This window comes from Danio rerio, chromosome 18 (genome assembly GCF_049306965.1).
Source record: "Danio rerio strain Tuebingen ecotype United States chromosome 18, GRCz12tu, whole genome shotgun sequence".
Classification (NCBI taxonomy): Eukaryota; Metazoa; Chordata; class Actinopteri; order Cypriniformes; family Danionidae; genus Danio; species Danio rerio.
In genome coordinates this window covers 20,471,336-20,484,487 of record NC_133193.1, presented here as the reverse complement: position 1 = coordinate 20,484,487, position 13,152 = coordinate 20,471,336, and the positions used below count along the sequence as shown (strand labels likewise).

Here is a 13,152-nt window from a genome sequence, read left to right as displayed (position 1 = left end):
CTCATTATCTCTGTCAAAAGAGACAGCTTTCTGCTTATCCGTGACTCATGTTTATTAGTTTTATGTAAGTATTTTCTCTCCCCCTTACGTTTTTAAGGCGAATGATGAATATTCGCTGGCTTTTCTTCATGGTTGCCATGGTGAGGATTATAATTTCTCTGTGCTGATGGTAGAGAGGGCACAGCCAGCCTCTGCGGATGGCGTGGTTGTTGGACCGAGAGATTATGTCTATATATAATCCTAAATCTCTCACGTAACATGTGACACATCTGCTGCATTTTTCCCCTCGCTGCGACTTTCTGTGGGGTCTCAAAAATGCGAGTGTGATTATATCTTGACTGATGTTTTATTGTTTACGCAAGTGGATGGATTGATTAGCGTTTGCACTGCATTGTGGTGTTTTTGAGCATGCTTGATATATGAAAATGGCTGTAGAAGAAACACCTGGAACAAAATATGCATGAGCCTCTTTGTTTTTGCTGGTCATGGGGCACAGAGAGAGAGAGAGAGTGTCCTAGAGACCCCTCCTTCAAATCTTTAAGGTTTATGAGGATGAGAAGGATTAGAGTTTTAAGGCTTGTATTTATTTTTGGCATCAAACTGTGATCGTGAAACCTATCGAAGACTTGTTATCATTTTCTAAATATATGAAAGACACAGCAACTTCTGCTTTTGTGTGTCATGAGCGTCACTGGTTCCTCATAAGATGAACTTCATCACTTCAACACTTTGCAAAAGAACTAGTCAGTAGGTCAGTTTCAATTCCTAAGCTCTTAAGCCGTGTCCCGTGACTGTTGGCCATTACTGTAAATCACAGAGGAGCCATTGGCCATAAAGCTGAAAGCCATCAAAGACCTTTCAGATGATGTCTGGTCCGCTGTAATGACAATGGTTCTGCATATTTCTCACAGTTTTAGTCTCCTGATTTGGTTCACTTTAGTACTTGTGCGGTGAAATAGTATTGTTGACTGGGTGATATAGCTAAAATTAAATCTCGATAATTATTTTTCATATTGAATTATAAGGATGTATATTTCATTTTTAATATAAATTGTTAATGCTTCCATATTTAAAAGAGGACCCCAACAATAACTGAAGCACACAAAAATTTGGGGGGCCAATTAACGGCATAACATCTTTTCTGCCAATAAATTTTCGGTGGCTGAAAATGTGTTGCATCTCTACTATCGAGACACTTTTAGATTCCTATTGTCCAGAAAAGTTTAGAGCTGATTGTTGTTATTAACATAAATTTTATCACGATTCGGTATTGTATCGTTTATTGGCCCAGCCCTAATGGTTGAGATTTACAATACTGAATCTACAATAAGTAAAGGGCAGAATAACTGTTGTTTATTTATAATGGAACATTACCTATATATTAACATTTATTTTCACAAAAGTCTTTTGAAATTGTTGTAATTTATTTGAAAAGGGCATTCAAAGGACTGTCATAAAACCTTTATAAACAGGATATGACATGTTTCGTAAATATATGAGATGAGATTTTTCTACATGACAACTGCCATTAAGTCACATTCGCTCAATTCCGTCATTTTAAATGCAAAGGTGACATTGTTTGAGATGTCTTTGTCATGGCAACTTGACATTATCAAATAAATCATAGCCTCTCAGCTTATGATGTACCTTTGTCACGACAACTTGACATTACCAATCAAAACAACATAACTTGTCATGAGGCCATTATAATTGTCATGAACTGTATAACAGTGTCATTACAACTACAGTGGTCATTAAAATGTCATTAAATATTATTGTTCCTGTTATAAAATTATTTGACGAAGCATTAACACTTTTAATCAAAGTTATAATGACAAATTCAGTTTGTTCCACAAACAAAATCACATAATAACATTGGGCTTATGACAGTCATGTTTATGAAAGATTTATGACAAGCTATGTTGTCTTGGTAATTTCAAGTCAAAATCTTAAACAATGTCACCTTTGCATTAAAACGATATAAATGAGTGAATGATACCTAATGATAGTGTTGTCATAAGCATGCATAAAATCTTATTCATATTCATGAGTTTTCATGTCATAATTATAAATGTGTTATGACACCTATTTGGTATCGATTCAGTAATAGATCATAACCGGTTATTACGTACTGATGTCATTCATCTCATTACTATGGTGAGGGAGGCGAGCGTGAGTAATTAAAACACTCCAACTACCTAATGCAGAAACTGCACAATTCACTGCTTGTGACTTAGCTAGACAGTCTTTTGCTGACACTGAAGTTACAGCAGAAGCCCTGCGAATTTTCGCCACCGCGTAGATATCATGGATCAGCTGTAATCACTACTGATCAGTGTCACACATCGGTAAACATCGCTAGAACGTTAGAGCCAATCACAGCCCTTTCTGTTGAGCGCATGACCTGATCATATGTGTGTAAAAACTTGCTCGACAAGGCTCAGAAAGTGAACAGGATATTTACATTTGTTTATTTGTTATACATGCTCATTTTGTTCTCTGCATGTGCTTGAGTTTTTAAAGGTACAGTTCATACACTGACTGTTGACAAATTGCGTTGCAAATAATATATACATGTTTTTTTATAAATTTTAATACAAGAATTATTGTGCTGTGAAGAAAAATATAAAATTGTGTATGGAAAGCATCATCAATGCACCCTGATGCACCGAGATATCGAATTGAACCAATTCGATGGCATGATAATCGTAATCAAAGTGTACCGTGAGACTGTATAGGTTTACACTTCTGTTGACACCCCCTTCAAGTAAATTGACAGAAGCATTAAGAATTCAGTTATTACACCATTAGTGACAACATTAATAAATATTAGAAATGTTAGTAGTAATGACTGCTGAAATAATATAAATAAGTTTACTTGGAAAAACGTAATTACAAATTTTTTTACTGCATTCATTATGTTATATTATACAAGAACCATTGTACCTCCCGATGGGGTGAGTTGAAGTTGAATAACTGTTGTTTATTTAGCCTGTCTATCAGTGATTTGTTGGGACTGAATGACCCGTACAGAAAGATAAAGCTGAACCTGCTACCTACCAGCGGGTACCCAGCTATTTTTGGTACGTCGAAGCCATGTGAGCGTCAGTCACCCAGACTGACTCAGAAGCACTACATGTGCCAACTTGAGTGTTGTAAAAGCCCCAGGCCTCTTCTGAAAGAGAGGGGAGTCTCTAATTAGGATATCAGTGGTTTTAGTGTTAGAAAGGCTTATAGTGACAGCCTTGGCATTGACGCAAGCAAAAGGAATTCCCTTTTTAGTACATTCTTTCCCTCTTCCATTTTGTGCACTTATTCTGCAGGTACAAACAGTATGAGTCATGATTCAAAGGCATATATCCCCGGCAGGAATGGGTAATTGCATCCGTTTGTCCAGTTTATATTTCTCACTGAGATTGTTACATGTGGTTGTACTCTGCATCTGTGAAGGTATAATGCTCATATCCTTTTTCTAAGCACATAAGGGACCAAAATGTAACCAGAGTTAAAATGATATGTCCTGAGAGCGTTGTATAACCGTGCCGAAATGTGCTGATTTGTTTCTTAAAATCCCTGCCGGTTTAAAGAAGGATGTTTTCATTTGTGTCAGAGCACCTGGCATTATTAAGCAACACTGTTTACTAGCCTACAGCATGTCATGATTTCCTCCCCCGTTCACATTACTCTGTTTTTTTTTCCCCCCAGCACATACAGTCCTCGTTCTATGGGGATGATCGAAGATGGAGGAAAAAAGCCTTCGTGTAGCAGACTACTTTGTGGTGGCAGGACTCACCGTCTCTTCAAAGCCCCTGGAGGAAGATGTTCACCCTGAAGATGGAGCTCACCGAAGCTCAGCTCAACTCAAGGCACCGATCACTGATGTGGCAGTGGTGATTCGCTCTCTAGGGGAGGAAGTACCTAGAGGGTATACCTGTGTTGAATGCACCCCCTCCGGACTCCCTGCTGAACTGAATGGAGGAAGCCTCATGGGGCCGCAGATCTTCCTGTGCTATAGGAGAGGCAGAGATAAACCACCGCTCACCGATCTGGGGTAAGGAGTCTGTGGCTGATTTCACACCTGACTCATTGTATTGGAACCTGGTGTGCTGAGGCCAATGTGAACATGGCAGTTGCGCTCAAATCTGCACCATAACAATTGGCCTGAGATAAGCTGAATGAGGTGTTTGTTATCTTGCTTCTTGAAAACAATCTCTTGCACTTTTGTGATTTACCGCTTTAAGTTTTTAATTTCTATGTATTATGACTCAGCTGAAAACAATTCTAAAAACATCCAAAAACATAATTCATATTAGGAAAAGAGAATGCAGATAGCTGTAGTATTAAAGCCTGGTTTATACTTCTGCGTCAAGTGACCGGCGTAACTCACGGCGCAGGCAACGCGCGCAGCTGTGCATTTATACTTCTGCGCGCTGTCTCTGTTGGTCTGCATTAACACTTCCGAAACGCTAGTGGGCAGTGAGGTGTAACATTTCCTCTGTGTCGAGTTTCTTCACTTCTGTTTTGCTTTTCTGAACACTTCCTGGATGTACAAGTGACTCAAACTCGCTCATTTTGAAGCAGGAACCTGCGGACGTGCAACAACTTTAACCATGAGGTAAGCACAGAACAAAACTTTCCATCCGGAGCTCCTTCACGGGACTCCACACTTGTAAACAATCGCTCGCCAAACTCGTCGGCGCTACCAAGCCGACCAATCACAGAGCTTGCGCTACGCGTTGTTGCGACGTGTAGTTACATTTTTTGAGAGGTGCACGTCAACGACGGCAACGGCGAAGGGCTATGCATCAGCGCCGTAGCATCCGCCGGCTTTTGACGCAGAAGTATAAATCAGCCTTAACTATGCTAGCATTCTCAGTTCTCACCATTGCAAAATAGCATTCTGTTTATTGCAAGTGTGGTGTGCTGGAGTTTTGTATTTTGTTGCTTTAAAATTAAATGTATTAAATCTGAGGTTCGATTTGCTGCAGTTTTTTTTATTGTTCATCAGCTGTAAATCTTGTGATGACATTGAAAAAGGGATTTTAAGCAATATTGTTAATCAATTATTATTATCATTATTACTCTGACGTTGTGTCGTGGATTTCCCTATGCTCATGCAGTTGTTATTAAACAATAATTACAACTTCATGGTTATAGTCATCGTTCTATTGCCTGTTCAGTCAGATAGATCAATTTAAGTCATTTCTAGAGGAATCTGTGCAAGATTCCAAACGGATTTCCTCATTTTCTCTACAGACAATAGGAAATATGCTTGTTTGGCCAATAATTTTTACTGGCATTTTGTTAATATGACCAGATAAATAAACAAAGCCTCTAAATAGCTAAATAGTAGCTAACAATCTTTTATACTTTTTCTTAGATTATGTTGTCCATAAATCTACCGCATTCTTTTCAATTCGAGAACAATCGCAAAAACAACTGAATAGATCATTTTATATGATATTCTTATTAGCAACATCATAACTTTCAGTCCAGTTGGATCCAGATGTAAGTGAGTCATGCTTTTTATAAAAATAGTGAAATGGATGTTTATGGAACTGCTGCTTACTGAAAAAAAACATTCATTAAAGATAAGTAGTTGCAAAATTTATATAGGCTGAATTTAAACAAACAAATGAAATGTAGTCATTTGCAACTTCATATGTTTGTTTAAATTTAGCTATTTGTAAATTTTTTGTAACCACTTACCCTAAAAAATAGGTAAGGCAGTGAATCATTTTTTTTTTTTTGTGTATATATAAGGTGTTACTAATCCATGACCATTTAGTATGCTGTCTTTAAAGGTAGCTACTATCTAGACAGATGTCCACATTGCAGCTGCAGTGTTTTGCAATCTGTGTTGTAATAATTGTTTTGCACAGGCATTCAACATCCTCATATGTTTTCTTTCATCATTCTTAGCATCCTCTATGAGTGGAAGGAGAAACTGAAGCCAGACTGTCAGATTATTCAGACTACACCCTCCGGACGCCCTGCTAACATCAGTGGCTCCTCCTCTCAGAGGATCTACATCACATATCGACGCGCCGCGGAGAATCACTCTCACGCCACGCTGGCTGTCACAGACATCTGTGTCATTATTCCCGGCAAGGGAGAGACTCCACCACATGCCTTTTGCAAGGTGGACAAAAACCTTAACAGCAGTATGGTGAGCACAACAGTCATCCTACCCTGCAGAAAATATCAATTTAGTTGGTGAAACACTTGCCAGTAAAAATTTGCTGAAATTATTATTATTTTTTTTACTGTAGCTTTTACATTTTCATGTTTTTATGCTTATAAATTAATCTTTTCATCAAAATTACAATTCTAAAAATTAATATTTCTATCATATTTCTTACTGTACATTAAATATGATTCTTAAATTCAATTGTAGCATTTAAAGAAATTGATTTAATATTGTATTTTATTTTAATAAATATTATAGAATTCTATAGACCTCCACGGATGAAGTTACACTAACACAATGAACAATATTTCTACAGTGTTTATTAATCTTAGCTAAGGCCAACAGTATAATCTATTAATTCATTTTTTAGGGCCAAAGGTTTACATTAAGGCATTATGAAACTTTTTCTACATTTTTTTAAACTAAATAATCCCAAACATATCCAATCCCTTATAAATCAAGTCTTATAATTCTTTTCCATAGTTGTGTGTGTATGTGTGTTTGTATAGTACAAAAACCATATTGTAAAGTGCTTACAGAATTGAACCATTTATCTTTTATCGGTAATACTTTACAATAAGGTTCATTAGTTAATGCATTTACTAACATGAACTAATCATGAACAACACATGTACAGCATTTATTAATCATAATTAAACATTTACTAATGTACTATTGACATCCAAGTCCATGCTTGTTACCATTAGTTAATGCACCATGAGTTAACATGAAGTAACAATGAACTACAGTATTTTCATTAACTAACGTTAACTAACATAAACAAATACAGTACTAAATGTATTGTTCATTGTTTGTTGATGTTAGTAAATGCATTAATTAACATTAACTAATGAACCTTTTTGTAAAGTGTGACCCTTTTATCTTATCATTAGTGGCACGTGTAATACTTGTACTCCTCTGTGTAAAATATTTTAGTCTGGTGGTAAAGCAGACATTACGGGATTTTGAAAAATAAAACAAGATCACAATAAGCCTCCTTTTACGTATTTTACATTTACATGTCATTTCTTTTTTTTACAGTGGGGGTCTTCTGTGTACTTGTGCTACAAAAAATCTCTGGCCAAAACCAACACACTTGCATTCAAAGCAGGTACTGTATCTCAGTCTTCAGTTGTTTTTGACGGTTTGTGTTTTGTTGTGCATTTCGCAATGAGCAGCAGGAGGGACAGAATGCGTTAGCGAGAAGCCCATCATAGCAGTGGGATGCGATTGCGGATGAGGAAACCTGATACTCCCATGTAGCACGAACAACATGATGTCATTGTTAATCTTGGCGCTCACAGAATTTAGCACCAAACATATTCACGCTTTAACCACTGCATACGCTTATCTTCTCATGTGGAAGTCTGGGTCAAGTCATTAATTATAGCCTAGGCGATTGCAGTGATCAGTATTAATTGTCTTGAATACAGCCTAATTGATGGTTTGAATGGTGTGTGCAGGTCTTTTGTCCAGATACCCAGAGGAGGACTACGATTCCTTTCCTTTGCCTGAATCCGTGCCCTTGTTTTGCCTGCCGATGGGAGCGTCCATCGAGTGCTGGTCCTCTCACACCAAATATTCTCTTCCGGTCTTTTCAACATTCGTTCTCACAGGCGCCTCTGGAGAAAAGGTATCCACGCACGAGCAAACGCAAACACACGTTCTTCTCACCGCAGCTCCATCATTCTTTGAGAAAATCAGACACAGTGGAAAGCGAATTGTCTTGTCTGCTTAAGCGATGTGCAAAGAATTTAAAGCAGCTACAAAATCGGTGCGGGCGGAAAATCAAAAACGCCAGTGAATAATGGGCCCCCGGAAAAGAATTGAAAATAAGATGAGCACATATAATTGGCCTGTTTAATAATGCATCGCTAAAGTGCTGTTTGGGTCAGCTCAATTATGTCAAACACATCAGTACACTCGACTCACTCTCCTCTCAGCCCAGCAACTCTCAAGGCTATTTGTGCTGCAGCATTGTATAATTTATTCACCTAGGTGAGCGGCTTCAAAGAAACATGGCTACGCTGGGATATTTCTGGTCTAAAAGACAGCAAAAATAAAGCTGTGGATCGGTTTCTCACTGGGTTCATCTAAGGAAAGCAAGTCTTGAAATAGAAACTGATGATGATTCATTTTAAGTAGACTAAAATAGCCGCTATTGTGCATTTTAGTAATGTTATAACCTCATGTGTTCTTTAAAATGTAAACCAACCTAATTCCTAGAAAGTATTCATAAGTATATTTTGTGCTTTTAGGTTTATGGTTCTGCCATATAGTTCTATGAGAGCACCATTTTCAGATAAATAATTGTAAATAATAAATATTTACAAAATATTTATTCATTCATTCATTCATTCATTTTCTTGTCAGCTTAGTCCATTTATTAATCGAGGGTCGCCACAGCGGAATGAACCGCCACAAAATATTTATATTCAAATATAAATATATTTAATATAAATGGTTATATATTTTATATACAAATAAAAAATTTTTAAATAATAAATAAATAATCTTACGCCATTCTGAAAATGAAAATCCTCATTTCATTCTGTACATTAAATGCGACGCTCACCGTAAATTCACTTGTTGCAAGCAATTCAAGGTTGAAGTTTGTATTTTTAGGTGGTTCATTCTGCTGTGGTGACCCCTGATAAATAAGGGACTAAGCCGAAGGAAAATGAATGAATGAATGAATGAATGGATGTATTTTTTCTTTTATTTTAAATTTACAGTACAGCATTTTTTGTTTGTAATATTAGTTAATTACATTACATCAGTTAATTAGTTAACATAAGTTAATCACAATGAATAATAATTTTACATCTCTTTTAATCTTAATAATGGCAAAATAAGAATTTATTCATTCATTTTCTAAGATCAAATGTTTACATTAATGCTCTGTGAAAGCTTTTATAAATTTTAACTAAATAACTTAAAATCAAGTGGGATATTTCTGATCTAAAAGATATAAAAAATAAATCTTCCATATCAGATTCTCACTGGACACATCTGATGAAAGAAAGTCTTGAAATAGGTGCTGATGATGATTCCTTTTAAGTAGACAAAAATAGCCAGCGTTGTGTATTTTAGTAAGTTTTAACCTTATGCACATATCAAGAGAATTTTTTTTGTTCTATAAAATGTAAACCAACCTAATTCCTAGTAGGTATTCATGAGGATATTTTGTGCTTTTAGGTTTATGGTGCTGCCATTTAGTTCTGTGAGGCGATAAATATTTGAATGTAATCTTTAGCCATTCTAAAAATGAATATCCACATTTCATACTGTGTATTAAATGCAATGCCTTAATTCTCTTGTAGCAATTAAAGCAATTGATTTAGGTTAGTATTTTTAAAATATATTTTGAAATAATAATATAGAGTTTTGCTAACACTATAGAAAAAGCTTTCATTTGTTACATTAGTAATCTACATTACATTAGTTAATTAGTTAACATTACTTTCTACAGTTTTCCCAGTACCGGGGTGCAGCTGGAATGGCATCTGGTGTGTAAAACATATGCTGGATAAGTTGACATTTCCACTGTGATGACTTCTGATGAATAAAGGGACTAAGCTAAAAGAAAATGAATGAATAAATATTTCTACAGTCTTTTTTAATCTTAATAAATGCCAAAGTAAGAATTTATTAATTAATTTTCTAAGATCAAACATTTAAAAATAAATCTTCCATATCAGATTCTCACTGGACACATCTGAGAAAAGCACGTCTTAAAATAGATACAGATGATGATTCCTTTTAAGTAGGCTAAATTAGTCACCATTGTGCATTTTAGTAAAGTTCCAACATCATGTTGTTGTTGTTGTTGTTGTTGTTGTTTTTGAAAATATAAATTAACCTAATTTCTAGTAGGTATTCATGAGTATATTTTATGCTTTTTAGGTTTATGGTGCTGCCATACAGTTTTATGAGCCCTACCCAGAAGAGCATTTGACTGAAAAGCAGAGATCTCAGCTGGGACTTCAGGCTAACGGAATCAGGCCTGACGGATCCATGACTGTCCACACCAACAAAAGCATCTGCCTTCTCTCTCACTGGCCCTTTTTCGATGCTTTTCGTAACTTTTTGACCTTCCTCTATAGATACTCCATCTCAGGTCCACACACTCTACCCATTGAAAAGTGAGTTGTGGGGACAATTTTGAAGGTTGCTTGTGTAAAAAACATGTTGCATCCACTTTACAGTTACTTACTAAAATTTCCCCTCCCACAGGCATATTTCTCATTTCATGCACAAGGTTCCCTTTCCCTCCTCTCAAAGGCCACGTATCCTGGTGCAGGTGAGTCTGGTGCACGTCATGTCTTGCTTCAAGCTCTGTTTTTTTTTTAAAGTGTCAAAACAAATGACATTGTTTGGTCAAATAGCTTCAAACCTGGCCCTCGTCTCGTTGTGACCGCGTGTTTGTGTGCTTGTTTTTCACAGCTGTCTCCACATGATAGCCTGATGCTGAGCCAGCCCGTTTCCTCTCCTCTCCCTCTGAGGTAAGTCCGACACAAGATACACTGACCATGTTGGATGAATGCTGATCAGAGCATGATGTGATACTTTAGCAGCACCTGGTTAAGTAATAACTTGGTAGAGTTTTAATATGAGTTGTGACTCCTCATGCATTTGTTTTGCTTGTTTAAGGTTAATATGCCAATATTTAAAACTAAATCTTAATATCCATGCAAACAGATTTTCTGACATTTCAAGAGTTCACACTTAGCTGATAATCGATTATAAAGCTTGATTGGCATGCTGTCCCAGGAGAGAGCCCTGAGCTCTTAAGATCCTCGAGCCTGGGGCTCCCTCCCATCTATAAGGCAAGAGGGGAGTTTGAGCTCTGGTATATCTCAAGAACTCCCCTGCTGTAGTAGCTAATGAACAGATAGTGATTGCTCTTAAGAGATAACTACTTACTAGGAGCATGTCTATAGTGCCGATTTTGATTAGTCAGTTAACGTAAGTGGCATGTTTTTGTACAGTGGGAGGAAACCGGGGGAAACCCCTGTGAGCACGGGGAGAACATGTAAACTCCACACAGAAATGTCAGCTTGGTAAAGACTAGAACCAGAGGCATTCTTGCAGTGAGGCAAAAGTGCTAACCACTGGGCCAGGAGGAGTAGGGGTGGAAGGGGGGATTCTTCAAAACGAAAATGGCTGTTATATGAAACTTAGTTTGCGTTTCAGTGGTTTGAAAAGTGATTTGTTGTTTGTTATTGATTTTTTTTGTTTGGTTTGGTTTGGGTTTGTGATATCCTGTGTAGTTTGGGTTTGGTTTGTTTTTTGGTGGTTTGTTTTATTGTTGTTTTGTTTTTTGGACTGGGGTGTTTTTTTGTGTTTTTGTTTTATTGAGTTTTTTTTTTGTGTTTCATTTGTTTAGATTTGTTTAGATTCTTGTTTGTTTTGGTTGTTTATTTTTGTTTATTTTAATTTATTATATTAAGTTGTTTTAATTATATAAGTTTTGTTTAATTGGTAAATTGTTTTGTTTTTGTTTGGTTTTGTCTTGTGTGTTCATTGATTTGATGGGTGTTGATGTTTTTTGTTTGGCAGTTTGGCAGTTTTTTGTGTGTATTTTTTTTGTTTGGTTTGTTTTTTTGGTGTTTTTTATTGTTTTGTTAGGTTTTTGTTTTGGACTGGTATATTTTTGTGTTTTTGTTTTATTTAGTTTTTTGTTGGTTTAGATTCTTAAATGCTTTAGTTGTTTGTTTTGTTTTAGACTCATTATGTTTTTTTTATTAAGTTTTGTTTAATTGGTAAATTGTTTTGTGTTTAATTGGTTGGATAGGTGTAGATGTTTTTGTTGTTTGTTTATTGATAAGGAAGTAGTTTGGCTGTTTTTTGTTGTGTTTTGTTTTGGTTTGTTTTGTTTTATTGTTTTGTTTGTTTTTTGTTTTGGACTGACATGTTTTTTCTTTTAGTTTTTTTGTGTTAAGTTTGTTTAAATTAGTTTGGATTGTTGTTTGGTTTGGTCGTTTATTTTTGATTTTATCTGTTTTGTTTTTTTTTGTACTTTTTTTTATTAATGTTTTTTTCATGAAGTTTTGTTTAATTAGTAAATATAATGTTGCATGGGTGTGTGTGTGTTTACATTCATATTTTCGTTTTCCATAGTGGAGGAAGACTCTCTACATTGCTATTGAATCTTGGCCCTAAGAATGCAGCAACTCTATTGGTTTTAGCTGTGACCGAACACAAGATCCTGGTGCACTCCTTACGTCCAGCTGTTCTAACCAGTGTCACCGAGGCCCTGGTATCGGTAAGTGGAAGACCTGATTTTTCATTCAAGTTTCTTCATTACTACTTTTGTCATTCTTTTGTTTTCTATTTTCCCCTTTACCTCATGTCTCTACTTGTTTTTACCTGTCCTGCAGATGATTTTCCCCTTCCACTGGCCGTGCCCATACATTCCTCTCTGCCCGCTGGCCCTGGCAGATGTGCTCAGTGCTCCATGCCCTTTCATTGTTGGTGTGGACTCGCGGTACTTTGACCTCTATGAGCCACCGACGGACATAAGCTGTGTGGACCTGGACACAAACACTATAACTCAGTGAGTGACCTTTTGACTTATACATACTTCTGAATTCCCAAGAGACTCTGTCCTGACTTTTGATCTACAGAATTGCACTAAAGTCATCTTTTACCACATAAATTCCCCAAATAAACAGTAATTTCCACATACAGGTGATGATTAGTGTCTTTCGCACTGTATTATGTTTCAATTATGTTTCATGTCTCAAGAGACTCTTCGCAATAGCAAATATTTTTTGAGTGAAATTCTCAGTTACAGTGATCTTAATCTTCATGCAGATGTTTAAAAGATCAGGATAGAGATATATGAGCAGTGTGGAATGTCATAGTAAAGATAGGCTCTCAGTACCACCATGTGTTGAACACATGCTCTTGTGTTGTTTGTGTCATTATGCACCTAAAAGTTTGCAGACGTCGTAAAA

The 13,152-nt window shown here is 36.3% G+C and overlaps 1 protein-coding gene across 5 annotated transcripts in view; it reads left to right on the top strand.

Annotated features, from left to right (window-relative positions):
* The window catches only part of dennd4a (DENN/MADD domain containing 4A), a 58,790-nt gene that overhangs the window by 4,750 nt on the left and 40,888 nt on the right, over positions 1-13,152 (top strand). For 4 of the 5 annotated variants that reach the window (XM_005159103.6, XM_005159102.6, XM_005159101.6 and 1 more), the window contains exons 2-10: positions 3,706-4,051; positions 5,923-6,169; positions 7,232-7,301; positions 7,654-7,823; positions 10,097-10,335; positions 10,427-10,493; positions 10,637-10,695; positions 12,314-12,458; positions 12,574-12,749. In XM_005159103.6, the coding sequence (XP_005159160.1) occupies positions 3,741-4,051; positions 5,923-6,169; positions 7,232-7,301; positions 7,654-7,823; positions 10,097-10,335; positions 10,427-10,493; positions 10,637-10,695; positions 12,314-12,458; positions 12,574-12,749 (1,484 nt within the window). In that variant the 5' untranslated portion in view covers positions 3,706-3,740. Of the gene's footprint in view, positions 1-3,705; positions 4,052-5,922; positions 6,170-7,231; positions 7,302-7,653; positions 7,824-10,096; positions 10,336-10,426; positions 10,494-10,636; positions 10,696-12,313; positions 12,459-12,573; positions 12,750-13,152 lie in introns of those variants that run through there. The other variant, NM_001080989.2, reaches the window with a different exon arrangement.